Source organism: Molothrus aeneus, chromosome 16, assembly GCF_037042795.1.
Source record: "Molothrus aeneus isolate 106 chromosome 16, BPBGC_Maene_1.0, whole genome shotgun sequence".
NCBI lineage: Eukaryota > Metazoa > Chordata > Aves > Passeriformes > Icteridae > Molothrus > Molothrus aeneus.
In genome coordinates this window covers 712,607-739,141 of record NC_089661.1, presented here as the reverse complement: position 1 = coordinate 739,141, position 26,535 = coordinate 712,607, and the positions used below count along the sequence as shown (strand labels likewise).

The 26,535-nt window shown below is 55.5% G+C and overlaps 1 protein-coding gene across 7 annotated transcripts in view; it reads left to right on the top strand.

Annotated features, from left to right (window-relative positions):
- The window catches only part of LOC136563496 (ankyrin repeat and fibronectin type-III domain-containing protein 1-like), a 239,083-nt gene that overhangs the window by 195,111 nt on the left and 17,437 nt on the right, over positions 1-26,535 (top strand). For 5 of the 7 annotated variants that reach the window (XM_066560904.1, XM_066560902.1, XM_066560901.1 and 2 more), the window contains one exon: positions 3,566-3,694. The exons of the other annotated variants lie outside the window; for them this stretch is intronic. In XM_066560904.1, the coding sequence (XP_066417001.1) occupies positions 3,566-3,694 (129 nt within the window). The remainder of the gene's footprint in view (positions 1-3,565; positions 3,695-26,535) is intronic. 7 annotated transcript variants of the gene reach the window in all.

The window sequence follows — 26,535 nt, the reverse complement described above, 5'->3', positions numbered from 1 at the left end:
GTGTGGGGACTGCCTTGGCAGGTGCCAGCTGTGTCCAGTGTGCCAGCCCTGAGTACCAGCCCTGCTGCTCCAGTGCTGAGCTGCTGCAGAGATGCTGCCTCCGAGGGAGGGCTGGGCAGGTGAGCCTGGATGGACCTGGAGCAGTGCCGTGCAGTGGCAGGGCTGGCCTTGTCCCCATCGGCTGTGGCTGGCATGAAGCTGGCTCAGGATGACAGTGGCACCTGGGGCTGCCTGTTTGCCAGACCAGCACTTGTGGGGCTGAGCGTGTGGTCCTGATGGGGGACGGCACCCAGATCTTGCCTGTCAGATAAGCACAAGGAGAAGGATGCTGAGAGCCACAGTCTGTCTCACCTGTTGCCCTCTCCGTGCCTCAGTTTCCCTGCTTCTGCCTTAACATCCCTAATGCTGATCCTTCTTAAGGGACAGGGACATCTATTGATGTTTGGAAAGCACTTGGGAAGTAACACTGTGGTCTCCACAGCATCCCCCTCGCTGTGCTGGGGGCTCACCCCCACTGCCCCCGCACAGTACCCAGAGCTGTGGGAGCATCCCAGCCCTGGGCACACCATCCTGGGAGCACTCTGAGCCCAGGGGACCGGGGCAGCTCAGCACAGGAGCTGGGAGCTGACCCACCAGCAGGGCCCTGGCAGAGCAGGTATGATTCATTCCCCTTCTGCAGCACGGTTTATGTAAAGCAGCTCTGTATAAATCGCCAGATGATCTGTAATGTGCTCCTGGCTTCTAATTAGTGATGCTTCTGCTGAAGCTTTGGGGTCTGGCAGAGGTGAGGGAGGCTGGTTCATGGCTGGATGAGTTGCTGACAGCTCTCAGGGGGGTGGTGTTGGGCTGTCAGAGCTGTCACAGCCATTCCTTTACCTGGCCTGTAGCAGCTGGAGGTGGTGGCCGCCAGGTCTGGGGGTGAAATCAGCACCCCAAGGTTCTTGGTCAGCTTCTGACTCATACATGGACTGGCTTGTCTGTCCTGCCTCAGGCAGATCTGGGCAACACCTGCCCTAGGCTGGAGAGCATCCATCCCCTGTGTCCCTGTGCCTTCCCCTTGATGCCATGACTGGGGACTCACAGCAAGGCCACATGTTCCTGAGCACCCAGGTGGCTTCTCCAGCCCCACCAGCCCACCTTGCCCCCAGGTAACTCTCCTTCATCCATAACCCTGATGACATGGGGCACATTGCCCTGTTTTCACCCACCAGCTCTTCTTGACAGATGCTGTTGGTTTTATCCAATCTGAAGGATGAAGTGGCTGCTCCTGCCATGCTTGGGCAGGTGGATACATCCAGGTAAAGCTCCTGGGTGTGGGATTGTCCCCGTGGTGGTCATTGCAAGGGCCATGTACCGGCACCACAGAGGCACTTCTGGCAGGGGCTCCTGCCTTCCTGCATCTGTGCAGGGCACCAAGGCTTTTGCAGCCCCTCATCCCTGCAGGTTGGGAGGGATGGCTGTCATGGTGCAGGGAGTGTGGTGGAGGTGGGGTCAGCACAGCAGACAGGGCAGGATTCTGCAGGCAGTCCCCAGAGGTCAGGAGATAAACACCCCCAGCATTCTTTCAGCTGGGGCTGGAGCCCTCATCATCCCTGCAGGGTGGCAGGAGCTCCTCGTGGGCAGGTGGGAAGGGTGAGGAACAGCCAAATGCCACTGAGGAGGTGCTGGAGGGAGCCAGCAGCACCTGTTTCCATGGGCCAGCCTTGCTCATCCTGGTGTCCACACCATGCCTGGGGCTGCTGCAGAGCCTTGGCTGTCAATGCCCACTTCTCGCCCCTCCCTAAATGGGATCTTCTCCATTCCAGCTGAGCTCTGACACCAGATGAAAGGAGAGTGAGGTGGTGGGGATGGTGCTGGTGCCAGGCTCTGCTCTGTGGGCACCAGGATCACTCCTCTTCATTGCCTCTTTCTCAGGCTGTGAGTGGGGGAAGTTAGGGTTTGGGTTTCTTGTTGGGTTTCTTTTAAGGCAAACCTCATCATTTACATCAAAGTAGGATTTTTTCTCAAGAATGTAAAGAATTGCCCTGGAAGGTCTGAACAGCTCTTTGCTGGCAGGGACTGGAGAGACAAGAGCCCTCTCCAGAAAGCTGTCTCCACACCATCCCCAGCAACAGCAATTCATAAGCTGAAAAATAAGCTGAAAAATAAATCAATAACCAGTTAATGAATTGAAGATGTCTGTGTTTAAAATGTATCAGGGAAAAAACTGTTAGCTGGACTGGCCTAATTACTGTGAGGAAAGGCAGGGAGCTCTCAGTTCTGAGAAACAGCTTCTCTTTTTCTCTTTCTTTGGAGGTATTTTGTGTGCTTAGAGGAGAGGAGAGGAGAGGAGAGGAGAGGAGAGGAGAGGAGAGGAGAGGAGAGGAGAGGAGAGGAGAGGAGAGGAGAGGAGAGGAGAGGAGAGGAGAGGAGAGGAGAGGAGAGGAGAGGATTGGCTTTAGCAATGTGTGCAGGTTCAAAGCTCCCCAGCTCTGTCCTTCATCCCCTGGGACCTCTGTCAAATGCCTCCCGTCCCCTTCCGTGCCCAGCCCAGGCTGGCTGAGCACTGGGAGCAGGTTGTGCTGGCACACGGAAGGACAGGAGGCAGTGGCTGTGACAGTGTGTGTGGCAGGGGCTGGCACTCAGCCCCCGTGCCTGGTGATGTGCCCATGTCTGGGTGTCCCAGCTCCCCAGGCTTGTCCTGCCTTGCTCCTGTGCTGGCAGCAGGGACAGGCTCAGCACGGGGGGCTCTGGGGGTGCCACCCTTGGCACGAGGGGGCTCTGGGGGCTCCGTGTGCCAGAGGGAGGCAGAGGGCTGAGGGTCTCTGTGGGGCAGGTGCCTCCCCAGCCTGTCTCAGCCTGTGAGCCCGTGTGCCATGGGCTTGGACACAGGGCAGGTGTGCCCTGGGCCAGCAGCTCTCCCTGCACAGGGCTGGGATGGGCTGGAATGTGCAGCAGGTCCCAGAGCCTGTGGATGTGCCTTTCCCAGGTGCCAGGGGCTGGCAGTGACGCCCACCTGCTGGGAAGGGGCTTTGTCAGCACAGACAGGTCCTTCAGTTGAATCCATTTGCTCCCACACATTTCTGTTTCTGTCTCCAAAACCTCTCTGATGTGGGCTGATTTCCATGTCAGCCCTCCTCAGGGAAGCTGTTCTGGTGCTTGGGAGGCCACAGGGGCTCCAGGGTTTCTCCAGGGTTTCTCTAAAGTGTGTGGCCTTTGATTCAGTCTGCTTTGGTTCTCTCCACTGACGTGTCCCTGGCTGTTTCTCCAGTGCTGCCTGTCACCTGTTGGAGTTTGGGGAGGAATGCACAGCCTGGGGAAGTGATTTTGCTGCACAGGGAGCAGGACCTGGCTCTCTCAGCCTGCCAGGCTGCAGCTCCAGTTTGGCTAACGCCGACCTGTGCTGGTCCTGGCCTGCTGAGCAATACAAACGTGCTGCTGCTCCTCCACTTCCACCCCCAGGGCTGGTGCCACTGCCCACCCTGGGAGCCCCCTCCTTCCAGCACTGAGCACCTGTGGCTGTGCCCCGGGTGTGCCCTGGGCCAGGGCTGCAGGGCCATTAACGCCTTTCCTCTCCCCTCCCCAGGTCGGAGAGCAGCCTCGCTAGGTTTGCCCACCGCTTGTCGGTGAAGCAGAAGCAGGAGAAGAGAAGGAAAGCTGAGTATGGCTCGGCCGAGCTGTCTGCCTTCCGGCCCAGGTCTCTGAGCATTGAATGGTAAGAGCTGCAGGACAGGACTGGGGACAAAGCTTCTGCCTCTCCAGTCACCCTCCTGTCCCCTTTTCCCACTGCTGCCATGGTCAAAGCGATGTCCCACGGACAACGATCCCCCAGACCCCTGCACCTGCTGCAGAGGCTCCCCCAAGGTGTCAAACGAGAACCAACCCCCAGCTGAGGGTCTGTCAGGGCTCATGTGGGTAGAGGGAGTGTCTGCTGAGCTGGGGCACACGACACGCAGCCTCTGGCAACACCCACCACTGCCCCCTTCCCTTCCCTTCCCTTCCCTTCCCTTCCCTTCCCTTCCCTTCCCTTCCCTTCCCTTCCCTTCCCTTCCCTTCCCTTCCCTTCCCTTCCCTTCCCTTCCCTTCCCTTCCCTTCCCTTCCCCAGGGGCAGGAACAAGGACACACAGGGGCTGGAGCTGCTGGAGCAGCATCCTGGGCTCCCCGTGCTCCTCTCCTGGCTCAGCTGGAGCTCCCAGCACAGCGGGGCAGCCTCAGTGCTGGGGGAGCTCTGGGACCCGCAGGGACCCTTTGGGGGCTGCCCTCTGTCCCCATGCCCGGAGCAGTGGGAGGGTCCTGGGCTGTCCCAGGGTGCAGGGCTCCCTCCCTCCTGCTGCTGCACTGCCTGGGGCCCTGGGTGAGCCCAGGTCTCGGAGCTGTCCCCCCTCGAGCAGTCCCCATTCATCCCGGGCTCTGAGCTCTGATGCAAGCCTTGGAAGCAGATCACAGCCAGCCATCCCAACGTTAGAGGTGACCTGCTAAGGATATTTAAAAGAGCTGGAAATTGCATTGCTTTCTGCTTCCTTAGATGGATAAAGGAGGGAAAAACTTAAAAAAAAAAAAAAAAGAAAAAGAAAAAAGTGCTTAGAAATTGCAAGAATGTCGAATTTGGTTTTCAATTTCCCTGCTTTTTTTGGAGATCTTTCTGGCATTTATTGTGTGTTCTAACACTTCAGTGTGAGGCTGTGGAACCCTCCTCAAAGGCTTCCTTTATCTGAGGTTCCTTGAGCATCAAAGCTCATCAGATATTAATGAACCAAAGAATTCAGGATATTTGGGGACAGACTGCTTTCCTCTCCACTTACACAACTTTCTTCCCTTTGCTAAGAAGATGTCATGAGGAAACCTGGTCTGCAATTACTCTCAATCTCCCAAAGAGACAAATATGTGAATTTGTAATGTAGCAAATAGGGAAACAAGAGAGAGCTCATTAAAAATAATCAGAGTTTGTCTTTATTCATAACAAAGGAGCATGAGAAGCCAGCAAATCTCTTTCCTCTCTAAATGTGTCTTTGAAGCCCCCAGGTCCCAGTTTAGCCCTGTTGGGGGATATTTGTGGTACATTTCCCCCACTCCATAGCGTTTTCCTGGGGGAAACCATCTGTCTTGCATTTGGCACAGCACCTTGTGCAGTGAGGACTCGCAGCAGTGGCAGACGATGCTCCTTTGGAGGATTCTGTGGAGCAGCCTGGAAAGGAGCTCTGCCTGAGGAGGGGCTGCCTTTGCCTTGGATTTGCTGTGGGCCCTCCTGCTGCAGCTTGGGACTCTGAGCTGAGGGACACAGCCCTGGTGTCCCCATCCTGCAGGGACACAGGCACAGCCAGGCAGGACTCCCACCCTGTACTGGGGTTTTATCCATGGCTTGGAGATACCTTGGGCTGGATCAGACACCACCAGGGCAGCCAGGATGGGGTGGCTCAGGCTGCTGGAGCTCAGGGGCTGGCAGGGCACAGAGGAGGGGTCACCCCAGAGGGGCACAGTGATGAGGGGTGGCAGTGGGCTGAGGACCCTGCCCACTGCCTGCTCCCATCCATCTCACAGGCACAGGGCCTCAGAGAGGCATTCAGAGATTTTCCCAGCCTTCTCTGCAGCTGTGATCTTCTAAGGGATCTCCTGGCCTTTTCCTTGGTCTGAAACAGCTTTTCTCTGTGTTTCCTGTACAGCACCAGGGATCTCTGCTCATGACAGCAGGGTCAGCACCCTCAGTTAGTCACTCCAAACCATCCTGGGCTGCAGGTGAGGCTGCTCTTCAGTGCTCTGGCTGGGAAACTTGGCTCATATCCTGGCAAATCTACAGATGCCTAACTTGTCTTTCAGAGCAAATACCTACCCCCATCAAATCTGTCTGTATTTACACAGCCAGGTAGGACAGGACACAGATGCCTTCACCTCCCCTTGACCCTTCCCCAGGGCCAGGAGGAGCAGTTCCTTGCTGCCACAACAAGCGAGGCACTGGATGTCCTGTGCTGCTGCCCAGCCCAGGGATGCTCCCAAGGCAGGTCCCACAGTGTGTGTGTCCATCAGAGCCCATGTCCCTGGCTCAGGGGACAGCTGGTGGCCGTGCTGCCCCAGCACAAGGCAGCTCTATTCCATGGCACGTGTTCCTGTGCTGCACCAGGCCCTCGTGTTCCTGTGCTGCACCAGGGCCTGCTCCCAGCCCGGCCAGCAGCGAGCGAAGCCCTGTTAGTTCCACTTATTAAAAACAAAATTGCTGGGGGGAAGGGAGAGAAGGCAGAGAAAAAGTGAAGTATTGAGAAAACACTTCTTTCATTCATATGTTGTTTGCTGAAATAAATACTTCATTATTAGGCCCTTTTTAGGGTATTTTTTTTAAAGCCAGAGCCACAAAGTCCCCAGTGTTTGGGCCTGTGAATGTGCTGGATCACCTCAGCCCATGGCTCCCTGTGCTGGTGTCCTGCTGCTCAGAGGTGCTGGAGAGGAGCTTTCCCAGTCTTTGGGAGAAACCTGGGGGCTGCACGTGTCTGGTTTTGCCCAGGTTTGCTGATTCCCTTCTCCTCTTTGCTGGATGGTGTGCACTGGGTCACCAAGGCAGCTTATGCTCCAAATGAGGCAAAAGTAACTTAGGCAAGGAAGTATTTGGGATTTTGTTTATTAAAGCTCTGCTTTCTGTGATCTCTGGTCCTAATCTAACTCCTAAAGCACTCTTGACTTGAAGCCCACCACATTCTGCTGGAGGGGCAAAGATGAAAGCTGGTGATTCCCATGGAGTCCTCACAATGTCCTACAGCAGTGTCAAAACTCCAGCAATCCCTGTTCTCCCCACTTAGAGCGAGCAGAGGCCTTCTCCAGTGCCTTTTACCTGAGAAATGCCCCACATTTATCTTCCCTCTTAAGTGAGGCTTAGTCCAATGGAAGGGCTGCGATCCCTGGTTTGCTCTTGTGTGAGCAGAGCTGGGATCCTCTGTTCCCTCTTGCATCCTCTCAGCTCCATTGCTCATTGGGACTTTCAGCCCTGCAGGTTTGTCCTTCTGAAATTATTTTGTCCCTTCCTTTTTAGCTCTAGCTCTGGTTTTCCTTCTCTTTGTTCCTGGGTTTGCTTTCCCCCCATACTCACCACTTGTTCACGCTGATTTCCCTCTGTTTTCTTCATTGCTTACTCACTGCTTTTTCTCTCCGGGCTCCTGGCGTTTTCCCTGTCAGACAGGCTCCCTGTGATCTGTGGTTGGAATAGCCTATTCCCATGGTGCCAGGAAAAATGCAGCATTCCTGCCTCCCCCCCCGTGCCCTTATCTCGTTCTGCTCCTTGGCTGCCCACCCCGTGGCTGAGCTGTGCTGGCAGCAGCATCTCAGTTCCTGTGACAGGCTCAGCCTGGGCTCAGCGCTGCCTGCAGCTCATGCTCCTGCCTGACCCTTGGCTCCTCGCTGCCAAAAGCTGGGATGCTCAGGGAGCTGCCTGCCCAGCAGCCACCCTGCAGACCACACAGGCCCGGGTGGAAGGTGCCAAGTGAGCTGGAGCTACCAGACATGGGAACCTCGCTGGCACCATCTGGTTGGTGGAAGTGGCACATGACTGCTGCTGCACTCAGCCTTGTGTTTTGGGTTTGGTTGTAAAGTTTTTTAAGGGAACTGTTTTCATGGAAGTTATTTAAAGTGTAATATTTCCCCTCTGAGTGGTTTCGACTGGTGTGGAGGTTCTCCCTGGATGGCTGGGTATGGAATCCCTGCTGTGGAAGTGCCTCCAGCATTGGTGCTGTCGCTGCTGTGGGCAAGCAGCCAGGTGATCTGTCCCTATCCACGGGGTCCTTTCCTCCTGGCACCACGTGCCATGGTTTTGGTGGAGCTGCAGGGCTTGGAGGAAGTGCTGAGCTGCCAACTGATCCATCCCACTGTTCCAGATCCAGTGCATGGGACTGCTGCTATTGCACAGCTCCCTGAGAGCCCAGTGCTGTTCCCACAGCTGTCCACAGTCATCTGAGGCTGTCCCCAGGAGGCTCTGTGTGACATTTGTCCCTTTGCCAAGTCAGCCAGCTCAAAGTGAGTTGTCATCAACTTTTTGGGAGGCAAAGAGTAGCAGCACCATGAAGACGTTGGGCTCAGAGCTCCTCCAGGTTTCACAGCCCTACTCAAGCTGTCTCACTCCAGGAAAGTCTTGGAGCTCTTTCTCTTCCCAGACCAGGAAGCTCTTCGCCTGAGTAAGGGAAAACAAGGGAAATGAGGCCCTGAGCAGTGGAAGGGAAGGAATGCGAGAGCCTGGGAGCTGTGGGAGCAAGGAGATGCTTTGGGCAGGCTGAGCTGCGGGCACCAGGTTGGCAGCGCTTCCTGTGGGGAGCCAACCTTGGAGAGCATCACCACCCCCATCCCTGGGTGCCAGCCAGGGGTGAGGTGACACACAGCCCCGAGGTGACACACAGCCCCCAGCCCAGGTCCGAGCGGCCGGCGGTGCTGAAACGAAACGCGAGGCGCTTTGTCTCAACTGGGAGCGCTTTAAGCCCTCGCTCGGGAACAATGGCCAAGCTATGGGGTCATTTGTTCTGGTATTTCAGCAGCTCCTCATGATTTATGGGATGTTTTGTTCTGCTGCTTGTCTTAGCTTCCCCCTCTCCACCCTCCCCGTCTCCATCCCTTCTCCATTTCAGCTCCTCCTCCCCCCGCTCCCAATTCCCCTAATAGCTGTGGAGCCTCTGTGCCTTATGAAGTCATGGTATCTGTGACTTATTGAATTAGCCGGGTGGGAGCTGGACTGCCACACCGTGCCGGGCTCTGCCGGGGTGTCCGGGCTCCCGGGGGCCGGAGTCCCTCACTCGGGGCTCCGTGCAGCCCCAGCTTCCCCTGTGTGGGAGATGGACAGATGGACATTGCCATCAGCAGGACCCTGCAAAGTTGCTTTAGAGGCAATGGATGTGGTCAAGAGAAGCTGCAGCCCCAGCGAACAAGGAGGGCTCTGTCTGCAGAGACACTCGAGGTGCAGGGGCTCTGCTGGCTGTCCTGGTGTGCCATCCTCACCTCACCTCTCTGGCAGTGGGGTGGGTGCCAGCTGGGGAGCCCCAGAGTTCCTGGTGTTGAGCTGCACGTGGGACAGTGTGGTTCAAGAGCTTGGTTGTGTCCCTGGCAGCCTGAGAATGGCCATGGCCAGTGCCTCGGGATGCACGGGGGAGCAGGGGATCACATCCCCCTCCCCAGGGACAATGATTTAACAGTGACTATGAGGGACATGCTGATGGGGGAGGGAGGAGTGAGCCCTCCCAACATCCCTGAAAGTCAGATTACCCTCAGGAGAGCATTGCAAAGGAATAATTTACTTCAGAAAGATCACTTTTTATCCTCATTTTCTGAGTTGCCTGCAGGCAGGCAGAGGCTGGAGGGCAACTGGTGGTCCCTGTGGGACTGGCATGGTGCTGCAGCCACTCCTTAGCCCCGAGGCAGCTTTGGCAGAGGAGCCAGGTCCCTGCAGCTCTGCTCCTGCTGCCTCATGCTGCCAGCAGGGAGCTGGGAGCATCCTGACCTACGGTGCAGGTGGGAAAGGAGAGATCTTGTGCCTCTCCTCCTGGTGCCACAAGCCTCTAGGAGCCCAGTTTTCCTCCTCTTGTCAGGATAGGCAGCTCAGCTTGTGATTATGATGAGGCTGGAGAGGTTGGGAGCAGAGCAAGGCCTGGAGCCTCTCTGTGCTGCTGCAGGCTCCAGCAGGTCCAGCACGCTCTTCTCCATTTGTTTCTCACGTCACTGCTGTGGGAGAAATTGAGTCCTCTGGGGAAGCAGCAGAAGGAAAATGTTCAGGAAAGACTGATGTCCAGGTTCTCCCTGTCTGGGACCAGAGCCCTCAGCCGCATCCCTTCCTCTCTGAGAGCACAGGCAACAATTAACATTTAAAAGACAAATATAAAATATTGTGCTGATTTGGTGCTCTGGCCACTTCCCTCTGCTGGTAGGTGATACCTCCAATAAGATTATTTCTCAGTCCATTACCCACAGCACACTTTAATTTCTCTCAAATAGCCCAATTGCCTGATTTGTTTTCTTTTATTGTCATCATCCCTCTGCAATTTCCCATGGCCAGGATTGCAAAGCAGGATGGGTGCCTTGGTCCCTGCTGAAGAGTGGAGCATGCTTTTCATCCTGAAGGATCTCCACTGGTTCTTCTACATGAGCATGCCTCTGCCTGGAAGGTGCCAGTGGATTTCCACAGCAGGCAACCCAAGCCCCATGGATATACTGGGGAAATTGCAGAGATGTCACAATCCTTGGTATGAAAGGGAAACCTCATGGGTATCTAAATCTCAGCGCTACTCAAGCCTTTCCACACCACCTGGTATTCCCATGGAATCCCAGAATGGTTTGGGTTGGAAGGAACCTTAAAGCTCATCTCATTCCACTCCTGCCATGGCAGGGACACCTCCCACTGTCCCAGGCTGCTCCCAGCCCTGCCCAGCCTGGCCTTGGGCACTGCCAGGGATCCAGGGGCAGCCCCAGCTGCTCTGGGCACCCTGTGCCAGGGCCTGCCCACCCTGCCAGGGAACAATCCCTTCCCAATATCCAGCATAAACCTTTTGGTGTGAAATCATTCCCCCTTATTCATTACTAATGGTGCCAGTGCACTGGATTTGGAAGGTTGTTGCTCTCCCAGTCCCCTTATCCAGCACACAAAAGTATCTCAGTATGCTTCTTTTAATGGGAATATCCATAATAGTCCTGGTTTTCTACTACTGGTGAGGTGTTCAGATCTCCAGCCATGAACTTCCTTCTCCATGAGCCACTTTGGACTTGGGGAAGGGCAGTGTGGAGGAGTTGCATGTCTTGAGCAACTCCAGCAAGAGCAGCAGCACACTCCAGTTTTGGAATGCCAGGTTCCCTCCATCCCTGGGAGCAGAAGGGATCACTGGTCCTGCTGCTGATGCTTCTGGAGAGATTGGGTCAGGAAACACAGAAGCATGGACATAGCCAGATAGTCCTCACAGCTGGCACTTCCAAGGTATTCCAGTACTTTTAATCCTTCCTTGTCCCTTGAGCAGTGGCAGTCACTGTTGGGCAGGTTTCTTCTGCTCTTAGATAGGTTCCTCTGGCAGAGACAATTCTGCCTGCCAGGGCTCCAGACACCTCCTGTTTATCTTCCTGGAGAGTTTCTCACAGTGCCAGGTTGATATTGGATCTACTGGCTTGGATGCTGGCAGGATGGGCAGTGCTCTGTGGGGAGGCCAGATGGGAGGGAGGAGTCAGCCCAGGACATTGGGACAAGGAGGACCATGTCCTTGGATGTGCTGGGGCCTCTTTCCACCTTTGATGGAGTCTTACTGCACATTAACTCTTCCCCATCCCTCATACCCACCTTTCCTGTGTGGGCTGGAAGCTTTTTGGGGAAGTTGTGAGCCCAAGTGGCCTCCACATCTGCTGAGCCTTATGCCTGGTGGAGGTCAGAGAGGGAAGTTATGTTCCCTTCCACTCCTGACTTCCACATTTCCTCCCTTTCTCCTGAAAATTTAACTATTCATCCATCTACCCCAGCAGTTTCCTCCCCAGGGACATTCTTCTCCCTGTCTCATTTTGCCTTTGTTGCCTTTATTTTTCTGGTAACAGGGAAGGTCAGACAGGGATGATCTTCTGCCACAAGGAACTGTTGGGCAGTGTGGAGAAGAATTTTCCATGTAGGCAGTGCCAGATAGTGCAGATCTGATAGATTTCAGGCCAGGAAAAGGCAAGGATCATGCCTGGCTTTGTCCAAGGTAGAACTGGATGCTGGGCAGCAGCTGCCAGTGTCACCCTGAGAACTTGCCTGTGTTCTTCACCCTGCCCACAGTGCAGAGGTTCACCAGAGCCCCCTCCGGGTCTGTTCAGAGTCTGGTTTCCATCCAAGAAGTGTCCCAACAGGGCCTGCCAGGGCTCATCAGGCAGTAACCAGGAGACAAATCTCTTGCCAGTGGTCAGGGCAGGGTTCTTGCTAATGGTTTCATACAGTCACAGAATCATGGAGTGGGCTTTGTTTTGCCTACCCCTGCCCTGGAGAGGTCTGAGCTCTCCTTAGCTTTCAAGCACAGAATCATGGAATGGTTTGAGTTGGAAGGGACCTTCATGATCACTTCATTCCAACCCCCTGCCATGGGCAGGGACACCTTCCACTATTCCAAGCTGCTCCAAGCCCTGTCCAACCTGACCTTGGGCACTTCCAGGGATCCAGGGGCAGCCACAGCTTCTCTGGACACTCTGTGCCAGGGCCTCACCTCCATTGCAGGGAAGAAATTCTTTCCAATACCCAATGTAAATTTGCCCTCCTTCAGCCTAAAGCCATTCCCCCTTGTCCTATCACTGCCTGCCCTTCCAAAAATTGCCTCTGCAGCCTTTCTGCAGGCTCCCTTTAGGCACTGGAAGGGGCTCTGAGGTCTCCCAGGAGTCTTCTCCAGGCTGAACACTCCAGCTTTCTCAGTCTGTCTCCAGGGCAGAGGGGCTTCACCCCTTGAAGCATCTTCATGGCCTCCTCTGGAATCTCTCCAACAAGTCTACATTTTTCTTGTGTTGCATTCTTGATTTGCAGTAAAAAAATGGATTTTATGAGCTTTGAAAAATGAACATATGACATTACATAGGGTTTGTTAAGCATGGCTGCAGAACAGCTGCTGAGGTGAGCAGAGCTGTGAGGAACATCTCTTCTTGGTGGTGTCAGGATGGGTTCAGGCCCACCGCCCCAAAAGGAGCCACCATCACCTTCGGGGGGACTCTGGCTTGTTGAGCTCCATACAAACCCTGCAGGTTTCCCAGGGTGGGGTTGTTGAGGCCCCTGAGAGAGCAGGGACTGCAGGATCACCTGGCACCATGGTTACTCACCTCCTCCCCTGGTCTTGCCTCTCCTCTCTACCCCCAGACTCCAGGTTTAAGGTCAGAACCCAGAACTTAGCAGAACTCCTGAGCTTCACCCCCTGCAGAGAGGACTGGGGTGCCTGTGGTACCTGTGGCTTCTCCTGGCCCACTGAGCAGCTGAGGACAGGAGCTGGCCCTCCTTGTCCCCCAGCTTCTCACTCTTTAAAAGGTGCATGGCAATGTTGCCCTCCTTTTTCAGGCACTTTGGTATTCCTGCCCATAGAGAGGGACTGGAACAAGGTGATCTTTCAGGTCTTTCCAACCCAAACCATTCCAGGAACCTCTGATTCTATGAGAGCTGCTGGTGAAGGAGCTGCTTCTGTTCTAGGACTCCTGGCATCTGCAGTCTCAGGCTGGCATGCCCCAGACCCATGGCTGACTTGTGGGCTTGCTCTGAGCTCCAGGCTGGCAGGTCAGGTTTTCCTGGTAGGCTTTGTACATCAGCTTGTGCTGGCACTGTAGCTAAGAGCACCAAGGTCAAGGTTTCTGTACTGGAAGTAGTGTCCAGAGAGGCTGAAACATTTGCCCAGGGAGCGCGTTCTAAAAAAAGTATCTTTTTTTCATCCCCAGTGTTCTGATTCCTGAGCATCTTCACTGGGGAGGAGGAGGCAGTGACTGTGGTCAGAGGCAGTGATAGGAGCAGAGGTAATCTGGGGAGATCCAGGCAGGTATAATCTTAACCCAAATTCTTTTGGGTTTGCAGATGTCACTGTGTGCCAGGCCCTGGAGTTGTAGGGTGCTCACTCCTCCTGTGTGCTGGAGTCTGCAGGCCTGGCCTGTGTCAGAGGATACAAGTCCTGAAGGAGTGAGTGATCCATCAGAGGCTCCTGGGGGATCAGTCCCTGCTGTCCATGCCAGGGGCCAGCCCCAAGGGCAGAGGCACCTCCTGAGGCTGGGCTGGGTTGTGGTCCCGGGTGGGGCCGCTCTGCCCCTGGATCTCCTTGGCAAGTGAGACTGGTGAAGGATTTGCTGTCAGGTTCTGCCATGTGCTTGTCCCTGCCTGTGCCACATCCTCCTGCTCCATCCTCCCTGCCCAAGCTGGGCTCCAGAGCCAAGTCCTGCTGTGCCCACAGGGGACCTGGGCAGGGTTTCCTGTGCCCTGAAATCCTGCAAAGCACTGGGCCAAACTCTGGGCAGCAAGAAGGCTGCTTCTGGACATAGGTAAGCTGCTGTGTTATTTAGTCAGTGCTCCTGCTCTCCCTGTCTGTGCGTGGTGCACTGCTGCTGTCCAGCTGGGGTCTGAGGAACCTCAGCAGTGAGCACACTCCTGGAGCTCCAGGAGGTGGAACTCCCGGTGGAATCCTGCCTGATTCCTTTGCAAGTGGAAGAAGGATCCTGCCAAGCGATCCCATCCTCCCAGCGCAGTCCTGGCCCTGCTCTGCCCCGGTCATGAGCTCTGGAAGGCTGTGTCAGGCAGGAAAGTTTTGCTTATGGAGCACAGCTCAACTCGGGTGAACTTCACATGAACTCGAAATCTCTTTGGCCATTTTCTTTCCTGATGATGCAGGGAGGTCAGGATCAGGATCCTGCACTGCACAGGGACCCAAGGCTGCCTTCCTCGTGCACCAGCACCATCACCTCATCCTTCTGAAGCACAGGGGCAGCTTCAATCTCTGCTCTCTGTGACCAGGGACAGGCCCATGGAACAGCAGGAGCTGTGCCAGGGCAGGGTCAGGCTGGATCTCTCAAAAAGCTTCTTTGCCCCCGAGGGTGCTGGCACTGCCCAGGCTCCCCAGGGAATGGGCACAGCCCTGAGGCTGCCAGAGCTCCAGGACCCTTTGGACAATGATCTCAGGAGTGCACAGGGTGGGATTGTTGGGGTGTCTGTGCAGGGCCAGGGATTGGACTTGGGACCTTTGTGGGTCCCTTCCAGCTCTGGCTACTCCAAGATTCTGTAATTCTTGGTGCCCAGGCAGGATCAGCAGCAGACAGATGGAGCTGTTCCCATGTTACACTGGGACTGGGCTGCTGTAACTTTTGCTCTCCTTGGTCCCAGGGGATGGTGGGCACCCCATCACAGCACCAGGGCTTTAGTGGCCTCTCAGGGTCACCCAGATGGTCTGTGAGAGAGTTAAATCCCCCTCCTCGTGACATCCTACACTTTACCTGGAGATTACTCTTGCTACCTCCCATGTCTGCATTCTGACCACAGAAAAATTGGGGTAGTGGAGCCAGGGAGTCCCTCAGGGCTGAGGACTTGTTGGATCAGTGATGGGAAGGTGTGATTGCAGTGTGAGCCACCCGTGTGAACACAGGACAAGCTGTGGCATCCTAAGGCAGCATGTGGCAGGGCACAGTGGGGTTTTCCAGATCTGTGAGCATCCTGCTCCTGAGAAAGCTCTTGCAGCTCATGTGAAAAGCAGGGTGAGGAGCATGGTGGGGAGAGCTGGGTGTCTGAGGAGCATGAGGGTATCCCCACCCCTCACCTCACTGCTCAGGGGATGAAGAGGGAGAGGAAGGAGGCAGCAGCACCCACTATGTGTTGAGGCCACCAGCTCTGGAGATGTTTCCCTGCCTCTTGGTTGTGGAGGGGCCCAAGCTGGCTGTGTGTGGCTCAAAGGTCCTGCTTGGTGTAACTGTGTGAGCAGGGATGTCTCAGGGGCTTTGGGAGATCTTGGAGGTGCTGTCTTCTCTTGCCCCCTGCCACCTCTCATCTCCAGGGCCACCTGCAGCCGTTGGCCCCTGCCACCCTTGCTCTTTAGAGCTGCAGGGAAGTCATCCCTGCGAGCTGCCTGGAGGGATGAGGAGTGCACCACAGCTTACCCTTGGAAGGGCTGTACAGAACTTCCCAGTGGAAGTTTGTTTCTCTTACCTTTGCCAGGCTTTAACTGTTTGGGCTGGATTATTCCATGTTTTTCTGCCTCAGGCTGAACTTTCTCCTTTTTGTTTCCTCTATTTTTCCCAATTTTCAGCAGAAGGTTGGGGGAAAATGGTAGCTTTGCCAATTTATCTTTTTTTTTTTTTTTCCCTGCTGTCTCTTTGTTTGAGGGCTTCGGGTGTCTCCACTCTTTGAAAAAGAGACTTGAAATTTGGCAGGGATGATGCATTCCTGCTGGAAGTCAGCGTGGATTTGGTCAAATGGTTAGCCACTGGAAAGCGTGGCTGGGCATGCCTGAGGAGGTTTTCAGGGGCCAGCTGCTGGTGTCCCCATTTGCAAAGGGACTCTGGCCACTCTGTGTCCCCCTGTCCCTTTCTCTAGGGACACCTCCTTGTCCGGATGAGTCCAGTCAGGGGTGGTGGCTGAAGGAGCCATTTCCAATGAACTCAAAAGCAGTTTACCAAGACAAGATTGTTTTTGTCCCCATTTCCCATGTGTGGCACTGGCTGTGGGTATCACCTGCCTCTCACCCTCAGCAGAGCTCAGGCCAACTTGGGCTGTGCCAGGTGAGGGGAGGAGAAGCTGAGGAAATGCTTCTGTCATGCCACACCTGGGAAGAGGTGTTTGTAGACCTGCCTGCCCCAAGGGTGAGCTCAGCAGCATCACATCCGTGCATGGAGGGACAGAATCCCAGAACTGGGAAGGACCTTCAAGGCCATCAAGTCCAGGCTGAGCAGGTCCTGGTAGCTGGAGGTTTGACCTGGTGATCCCTATGGTCTTCATAGTTGCTCTTTTATATTTGAGTGGAAACTTTTCCTAATCGCTGTCCCGAGGGCTTTGGAAATTCCTCCACAGACTCCGTTAGCTTCAGCTGGGGTTTCTCTACTTGATGGTACCTCAGAGCTTTCTGCAGAGGGAGGAATGACACATGAGCTGGGAAAGCTCTGGTTCTGATGAAGGAGCAGGCAAGCCCCAGCTGGCAGGAGCTCCTGCTGGTGGTTATTGCCCCTGGTTAGTGCAGTTACAAGAGTGCTCAGGCACTTGCAGGATGTTTTATAGCAAAATGGTGGAAAAAACTGGCTTCTCCTCTTGGGCTGCAGTCTTTGGACTCTGACTCCATGGAGATGCTGCTGTAGTTGGGTGGCAGTGTTGCTCATGAGTTGGGTGGTGCTGGCATGAGACCAGCCCCAGGGCAAGGTGGTGGGGTGGTCAGAGAAGGTCCCGGTGGGTGCTGGGCAGGGAGCTGATCTGGAGCAAGCTGGGAGCAAATCCTGGCATGAAGCTGTGCCAGGCAAGGGGTTTGCCAGGCTGGGACAGGCTGGTCTGGGAGAGCCCAGTGGGGGTGGCTGTTGTTGGCAGCCGTGCCAGGGACAGTCTGTGGGCAGTGCCCAGCACTGCTGGCTGGCTCCTGCTGTGTGCCTTGCAGTGGGAAGCGCCTTTCTGACTCCAGTAACATTTACCAGCTGGGAGCAGCTCTGGAGCTGGGTGTGTGCGTTTGTCTGCTCTTCCATTGTCGCTTGGCCGATGTCTCCTCCTCCCCACTGAGATCACTGGCTGTGGGCTCCCTTTTGTAACCCCTTTGGGTGCAGCTCTGGAAGTCTTCAGCCTGGTTTCAGTCAGAATGCTGGTCCCATCTCCCTGGATGTCTTGGGTGGGACAATGGAATGGAGGTGGCTTTCCACCAGAAGGAACATCCCAGTATGGACTGGAGGACTGGGAAGTACAGGTGGGATGTAGGTGGCTGAGGAGGAAGCCCAGCCATAGGCATGGGGAATTGAGCTCAGGGGACCTCCAGAAGACCTTCTTGGGCCATTTTTCTACCATTTGATGGTTCTGGAGAGGATGTGGTTCCCGCCGGGAGGTGCATCCCGGTGGCACGTCCTTCCCGGTGGCACCAGGTGGCGCAGGAGGTTAAAGGATTTGGCTGTCTGCAGCTCTGGGTGCACATGGATTGCCTCCCACTGCTGTGATGAGCCTGCAGGTCTCAGCCCCCAGCACGCGGAGCTGTGCCCCCGTGCCAGGCCAGCCTCAGCCCGAGGGCGAGGCAGTGGGGATGGGGCTCCCTGGAGCCCTGTTCCAGCAGAACCAGGAGCTGACCCACCCTTCAAACCATCGTGGGGGTCTGCGTGAGAACCCCACCATGCCAGGGAAGGCACAGTGAGGCAGAGGAACTAGACTCAGGGGTAGAGCCCTGGTGGTGTCAGGGGAGTGAGGAGACACTGGAACATTACCCTGGGGTGAGGCCATGACAAAACACATGACATCCTCTGGCCCAAGCTCAAGCAATCTTGGGCACAGACAGGTGAGTGCTTCTTCCTGGCTCCTGGGAGGTCCTGGGCTCTTTGGTGGGGTGCAGGTACATGGCAGCAGCCCTCAGAGCAGCTGGGACACTGCCATCCCAGCCCCCTTCCTTCTCCCATTGGAACAGCCTCTGGCCCCATGGGCTCTGCCAGCCCCTGCCCTGTTCCCTCCCCAGAAGTGTGTGTCAGCACCCAAGGAAGGGGACAGAACCCGGCTTGGGTGAGCGTGACCTTACATCCCTTCTCACTCTTCCCAGCATGCCAGCTGTTCCCTGGGCATCTCCATGCTGAGCATTTACCTCCTGCTCTTGTTGGATCCAAACTGGGCCACTGAGAACCCTCAGGGATACTTTTTCTCCCTTCTTTTGCCTTCAGTGATCTTTGATTTCAGTCGTCGTATGACTCAGCTCCTGCATTTGATCCCTGGAGCAGGGTTTGCAAACATGCAGCTGTGGCAGGAGTGTTGCTCATTCCTGGCAGGCCAGGCTGGGGTAGGGTTTCCTCCTGACAGAGGGGCAGCGAGTCCCCATGGCTCATCTGCCTCCCCATGTGGAAGTCGGATTTAACCAGGGTGGTGTTAGTGGCTTAGAGGTGTCTCCTAGAGCTCTGCTGACCTGCTCCAGCATCTGGGCTTCTGAGATCCTGGCAGGATGGGAGTGGAGCAGAGCAGGTGCTCTCTGTCCCCTCTGTCTGCCCATCCATACCTGCAAAGGTCTGGCTGGTTGCTGGTGCTGGAAGCATCAGGCATTTGGGTGTGGGGCTGAACCCTGGTTGTGGCTGTGGGTGTGGGACACAGTCAGTGGAAGGTGACACCACACAGTTCCCATGAAGGGCAGTCTGGGCACTGACCTTTAGGTACTGCCCCTTCTTGCTGCCTGTTCCCTGTGAGCTGCCCTGGTCTGGAGCAGCTCCTGACTGAGCAAGGACCAGCCAGCAGTGGTGCTGAGCTCCCCCTGGGGTGCTGAGCTCCCTCTGGGGTGCTGGGCTCCCTTTCTTAGGTGAGCACAAGTCACAAACCCCTGCAGAGGTTTGCAGGGAACAGGGATTTACAGAGTGCAGGGATTTGCTGGGCACAGATATTTGTAGAACACAGGCTGTCAGCAGACAGGGGTTTTCAGGGGACAGGGGTTTTCAGGGGACAGGGGTTTGCAGGGGACAGGGATTTGCAGGGTGGCTGCAAGCTCCCACCGAGCCAGGCCCCAGGGCTGTGTGCTTGGCTCTTGGCACCAGAGTTCTGGCTCTGTCTGCCTCCTCCCTGACAGTGCCAGGGTTTTTGGGTGGTCACAGGGCTGTGATCACAACCAGCACTGACTGTTGTGTTGTGGGTACCTGGCACCAGGCTGACCACACTGGGCTTCCCCAGGAACTTTGATCATGACTCGGGGCAGCTTGTCCTGCTCTGTCCTGTCTCCATCAGGTTCCAGTTAAAACCAAATGCATTCTCCAGCCTAAGCTGCACAGCCATTTGAGCCCTTCCAAAAATGAAACAAATACCCACGGACTGCAATTCGAATTGCAGCTCAATTAGGGCTTGTTCCCAATGCGATCATAAAACCTCCAGTACAAAAACAAACAACCCAACCAAACCACATCCAAGCCTGACAGCATCCTCTGGAATGCCTTTAAAATAACAAGGAGGGCAGAGGAAGATGAAAGCAGTGTGGCCAGTGGGAAGAAGGCTCTTTGGCCCTGAGGGGCAGCCTGGAGGTGGGCTGAGCAGGTGTGGGGCAGGGCGGTTTGGGATGGGGAGAGCACAGGAGGTGACAGATGGGATGGAGACGGGCTCGACGGGTACCGTGGAGATGTGGGCACATGCAGTGTGGAAGTGATGAGCACGACAGAAATGGGGCAGCCTGGGGCTCAGGGCTGGGCTGTTCACAGGGGGATTTCACAGGGCAAGGAAGAGGAAGATGTGGAGGTGGTTCGGAGCGTGGTGGTTGTTCTCGGAGAGGCTGCGATGTGTGAGCAGGGCGGGGGGAGCGCGGCCGGAGCCGGCGGCTGGAATGCGTGTCCCGCGTAACCCTGGCTTGCACCGCGTCCAGCCAGTCTGGTGCCGCGGTTCGGGTTTCACGGCGGACTTTAAACCCGGCCATATTTAGCGTGAGCCTCGCTGGCCTGTCAGGGAGGGGAAGCCGCAGCACAACTAATAAAAAAAGCCAAACAAAAACAATGTAATTAAAGAGACTCAGCACTGTGTGTTCCCATAGCAAGAACATTTACCCAAGACTTCCTTGCTCAGATACTTAATGTCAAGCTGCAATTAAAGGCTGGCTTTGTGGCGAGGCAGCGAGAAAGGCTTGCCCAGCCCGGGAGACGGAGCCCGGGGCCGAGCCGTGCCCGGTGTTGCCGGTGCCGGTGCCGGTGCCGGTGCCGGTGGGGAGGGACCGGCGCCGTTTGGCACGGGAGGTGCCCCAGGGACACGTGCGGGTCACACGGGGATGCTGCGTCCCGAGCAGCAGCTCCCGAACCGTTCTGGTCAGAGATGCCCTCAATCTGTAATGCACAGACCGCTCAGCTCCATCCCCACAAAAGTTTGGTAGCACAGAAGCAGAAAAGTGGATTTTCTGTGGATTTTCTAGGTAGAAACCTCTGGGCAGGATGTGCAGCAGCTCTGTCCTTGTGAAAACAGTAAAATCAGCAGAGCTGGGCTAGGCATAGAAGCTTCCAGCATCTCCTTCCTGACCCAGATCTGTGGATGGAGACTGTGTGAGCCTCTGAAATGTTGAATTTCCTCCCTCAAGGGATGGTTTGGGGTGTCTGGAGCCAGGCTGTGCCCGCTAGTGCCCCGTTCATTGCAGCCCAAGGTGTTGCTTATGGGTTGCTTGTGTTGGCAGCATCACCTGCCTGGGCTGGTGAGGCAGGGCAGTCATTGTGCCATGTCCCTCAGCACAGTCCCCAGGAGAGGTGCCTCGTGTCCTAGCAGTGCTGTGTGAGGTGTGTGTGCAGCAGGGTGCCCTGCATGGCACGGCCAGGACAGTGGCACTTTGTGATGGCAGCCCTGCCTGATGGCAGATGTCACAGGGACACTGCAGGTGAAGGTCTGATTTGGGCTACATTTTCGTGGCAATTGAACCACAAGATCCTTCTGGTCTCACTTTTAAGCAGTGATCAGGAGGTCTAATGAAAAAAATAAAGAAAAGCAAGAAGCAGCAGCATTATTGTGTTGCAGCAGAGTTTGCTCAAGCGTCTCTGCTCCCTTCCTCCCCAAAGGCACTGCTGGGCCTGCAGCAGTGGGGTGTTTTATGGGACACTGTCAGCAAGTGATCTACTTGGTTGGCTCCAGACTTCTCTTGGAGTCCTGAAGTCTCTGTCTTTCCCAAATTCAGCCTGTAATTTAAGTAGGGATGAGACATTTGGGCAGGCTTTTTTGTGCTGTGCCAGGGGACATGGCTGTGCTCAGGAGGACGCTGCTGACCCCCAGCCCTGTGCTGTGGGATCTCATGTGTCCAGCCTGTGTGAGTGCCTTCTGCCACAGCTGAGTGAGGACTGGACCCGGGGGCTGAGGGGGGGTCCTTGCCATGTGTTCCCAGTGCAAGTGCTCCCCAAAGGATGCAAAAACTCTGCTGATTTGGGGAGTAGCCTGGATGGCACAGGAGGAGTGCTCCAAGGGGGAATGCTGCTCTTCATCTCCTGGAGAGGTGCAGGGCGCTGAGCACTGCTGGATATTGCAGATCTCACCCAGGATGTGCCTTTCATTTGGGTACCGAGCTGCTGGGAGTCTTTCCCCTGCAGAGCCGTGCTGTGCCAGGGTGGGCTGTGTGTCCACGGGGTGTTCTCTGCTGCCACGGGCCATGAGCTCCTCGGGCAGCACAGACACACCACGTGTGCCTGGCATGGGGACAGCAGGGACGATGTGCTGCCATTGCTGCTCGGGAAGTTCTGCACTGACCCAGGGGCCTGACACCATGCTGAGCTCCTCCAGGCATTGGGGTCTAACAGCACTGGGTTTCTGGAGCTCCAACAAAAATGTCTTGGCAGGAGAGCATCTATATAAGTTAGTTGTTATTGCTAAACAAAAGAGGCATGCTCGCTTCAGCTCCACTCAAAACAAAACCCAGCAGGTTTGCCAAGTGGGGAGAAAAGAAAAAAGCTGGAGGAAACACAAACAAACAAACAAAGTCTGCTTTGGTGCCTTTCCCTGGACCCAGGTTTCAGTAGGCACGTGCATTTTCTAGGCACACAGATGTTTCTGTAGAGCAGGAGTGTTTTGCTCCATGTCTGTATGGCCAGGTCACCGCACAGCACCTAAATGCCTTGGTGGTCTGCACAGCCCAGGGTGGGTAACTGCTGTGCCTGCTGCTCCGTGAGCCCTGCTGCCTTGCAGGGATGCTGATCATGGCATTTGGTCCTAGTTCTGAGCGTGCTTTTTGGTGGGTTATGAAATCCCACTCCTTGGAAGGGCTCCCCTACTCATGTTCCATTTTTAATCCAGCCTCTATTTTGCCAGTCATGAAAAATTACTTATACTTGGGCAAAAAGAGTGGAAAATGCAAACACATCAGCAGCTCCTCTTCATGCTGGACACGGCACTTCTTGTTGTTGTCCCCATGGCTGTGGGGGAGCTGCTCTGAGTGTTGCTCTCTGCTGTAGAGTGTTGGTGTCCAAGTGTCCATGGCCATAGTTGTGAATTCTTGCTGCACAGGGGTGAGCACAGCCCTGGACATGGGTCAGACCAAGTGTGCTCAGGTATGGAGAGACCTCTCACACTCAAATTTTTCTCTCAGGAAACACCTGTATGTTGATTTTGCCACTTGATCTCATAGGATCGTACAGCCATGGGACAGCTCAGGTTGGAAGGAACCTTAAAGACCATCCAATTCCACCCCCTGCCATATCCAGGGACACCTCCCACTATCCCGGCTGCTCCAAGCCCTGCCCAGCCTGGCCTTGCACAATTCCAAGGATCCAGGGGCAGCCCCAGCTGCTCTGGGCACCCTGTGCCAGGGCCTGCCCACCCTCACAGGGAACAATTCCTAATTCCCAATATCCCATCCAGCCCTGCCCTCTGGCAGTGGGAGCCATTCCCTGTGTCCTGTCCCTCCAGGCCTTGTCCCCAGTCCCTCTCCAGCTCTCCTGGAGCCCCTTCAGGCCCTGCAAGGGGCTCTGAGGTGTCCCTGGAGCCTTCTCCTCTCCAGGTGAGCACCTCCAGCTCTCCCAGCCTGGCTCCAGAGCAGAGGAGCTCCAGTCTTTGAAGCATCTCTGTGGCCTCCTCTGGACTCACTTTTCTATGCTGGGGGCCCAGATCTGGAGGCAGCTCTGCAGGTGGGGTCTCACCTGAGTGGGGCAGATTTGCCCCCTTGCCCTGCTGCCCGTGCTTGGTGCTGGTCACCTCTTGCTGTGAGCTCCCTGTTGGGGTGAGCTTGGCTGCACTGGGTTGTGTCCCCCTGATACCTGGGTTTTAGGCTGCTCCTGTTCCATCCTTGGATACCCCTCTGGACTGAACTGGAGCATGGTTCAGGAGAGTATCCCTGGCATCTTGTGCTAACACACTACTAACATCCACACAGCTGTGAGGCTTCAGCAAACTCTGCTAGGGCCCAGTCCCTCTTCTGCTCCCAATACCAAGCCTTGTCCTTAGAAAGCCATCAGCACCTTTCATCCCCCGTCCTCCAGGCTCCCTTTTTCTCATGCACAGAGCCCTGCTGCTTCCTTGTTTGCTGCATCAGGGAATGGTGGGAGCAGCTCCCTGCAGTGACAGCCACCCACACTGACCTCAGGGGCTGCAGAGCAGAGTGAGCTCATGGCAGCTGCTGTGCCTGGAGCCTGCCCTCTCACTGCCACCCTGGGCAGGCTCCGGGAGCTTTTCCTTCCCACAGCCAGCCTGGGGGCACCTGGAGCCTCGGGGTGTGGCTGGGAGGGCACTGCCCCAGCACAGCACTGCTGGCACAGGAGCTGTTCCCAGCCAGGCCCCTGGTGCTGAGGGGGCTCTGGGATGGTCACCCTGGCCCCCACCAGCCACGTCTTGGAATCAAGGACTCCTCTGGGTTGGAAGGGACCTTAAAGATCATTTATCTCATCCCACCCCTGCCATGGCAGGGACACCTTCCACTGTCCCAGGCTGCTCCAAGCCCCATCCAGCCTGGCCTTGGGCACTGCCAGGGATCCAGGGGCAGCCACAGCTGCTCTGGGTAGTGACCTGTGGGCAGGGTGGTCATGCCCTGCCTGTCCAGGTACCCGCTGGGCAGGGCTGGGCTGTCCCAGCCCCCTGGCTCTGCTGTCAGGGGGCACAGCAGCCCTGGCTGTCAGGGACTGGTTCTCAGCTGGACACTCAGAGGGGCTACGCCTTTCTACAAAATGCACTTAAAATCAAGGAATTGCAACAATTATTAACACGTTTTACTAGGCCAAGATCTGCAGTGTTGCAAACATTAACATTCAGAATATCCATAAACCACATTGTAAACTACCCAGTGGATTTGCTTGTGTTTGATGCTGGAAGAAGGGAAAAAATGAAGATGCCTTATGCTTATCCATTCTCATGTACTTTTTAAAAAAAAGACAACCACCTCTATTGCATTGGTTTCCTGAGACAGAATCACAGTTAGAATCACTAAAGTTGAAAAAAACATTTAAGATCATCAATTCCAACAATTAACCCAGCACTGCCAAGGCCACCACTAAACAATGTCCCCAAGTGCCACATCCACTTTTAAATGCCTCAAGGGTTGGTGACTCCACCACTGCCCTGCGCATCTGTGCCAGTGCCTGAGCACCCTTTCAGGGAAGAAGTTTTCCTGATATCCAGTCCAAACCTCCCCTGGCACAGCCTGGGGCCATTTCCCCTTGTCCTGTCCCTGTTCCCTGGATCAGAGCCCGACCCCCCTGGCTGTCCCCTCCTGTCAGGAGCTGTGCGGAGCCACAAGGGCCCCCTGAGTCTCCTTTTCTCCAGGCTGAGCCCCTTTCCCAGCTCCCTCAGCCTCTCCTGGTGCTCCAGCCCCTTCCCAGCTCCATTCCCTCCTCTGGACATGCTCCAGCCATGAGAGTCCCAGAACTGACCCCAGATGGATCTGACCAGTCCCAGCTCATCCTTCCACAGAACCTCAGCTTCTTCTATGGAGAGGGTGATGGAGTTTGCTGGTGTGTGGGTTTACAGCACTGCAAACCTGATGTTCACATCACCTCCCTGATGGTCACAGAGAGTGAACTGCTGGGGCAGGCAAAGCACCTGTCCTCTGCTTGCAGACTGAAGGACAGTAATTAGCAACAAGAACATTTGTGGCTGGGATAAATTTAGTTTGGCTGCACTGAGACTCTTCAGGCAGAGAAGGTGGGATCTCCTCCCACACCTCCCTGCAGGATGGGGCTTTGCCGTGGGTGAGCTGGTGTTGGCTGGTTGGCCCCTGAGGGCAGGACATCTGCAGGTGTTGTTTTCAGCTATCAGTTGCTCCAGGGCAAAGTTTAGCTGTAGATAAATCAAGACCATTTCACCGAGTCCAGATGACTCATAACCACAGGGCAGGAAACTCTTTTATCTTTGGGGCAGCTGGTTTAATATACATAGATGTTCACTCCTGAGCACTGAATAATTTCCATCTCTTTACTTCTCATTAAAAGCAAATCAGAGGAGGGAAAACAGTGAGAAATTTCTCTGTCTCTGTTTCTGCCATCTCTGAGAGAGCTTCCTCCCAGCTGTGCAGTCTGCCTGCACTGGGTCATTTGCTGTGTATTTTAATTGGCAGAACAAATGACTTTCTCTCCAAAGCACCACTCCATTTTAAACCCTGATTCTGCAGGCACGGATGGAGCAGGGATCTGTTACAAGCTCCAGCTTCCATGGAGGGCAGAGCCTTCTGTGTGGGAGAGCGTTGTTGCCTCCTTTGAGGGGAGCTGCAGTGGAATTTACAAGTCTTGTTGATGAGCCTGCCGAAAGAGCCACCCTCACCTCTGAACAGCAGCTGGAGGTGGAGAGGAGAGAGAATAACCTGGGCAGCAGGCAACTCTTAAACACAAGAGAAAGGGCACGGTTTTGCTGGAGAACCTCTCGAGTCAGTTCTCTTTCCTAAATATGCCAGGCAGTGCTTTGCATCTCAGGCTTCTCCTGAGGGTCAGGACCTGTCTTTCTGTCTCTTCCTGCCAGAACAGCTCTGCCTGCTCAGGCACAGGTGGCTTTTCTCTCATCTCTGTGCAGCAGTGACAGCAGAGCTGTGCTGCTGTTGCAGCCCTGTGCCCTCTGCAGAAGGCTCTGTGTGCTGTGTGTGCTGTGTGTGAGCCCTTGGCATGAGGAGCCCTCAGCAGAGGCCGTGCCAGGAGCTGCTCCCTGTCCATGATGACACGTGGCGTGCACAGGCTGAGGACACCATGTCAGAGCCAGGCAGGCCCTGGAGACCGTAGGACTGGTTTTCCACCCTTCCTTGCATTGTGCAGGTCTCTCCCACCATGGTGACACAGTCCTGGGTGCTGATCCCTCCCTTCCCACCAGAACAAGTAGGACTCACCCACTCTAATGTGGATGCTCAGGGGTACTTTGCCACCTGAAGTGACAAAACAGTTGTCTGCTTTTGCAAATGGGCCTTTGGTTGGTGTGGCTGGTGCTCGGTGTCTGACCCATGAACCCTGTGTGTGTATGCTCAGATAATGTCCATTTCTGGAGCAACCCAGGGCAGCAACTTGACACTGTGGCTTGGGCCACACTGGAG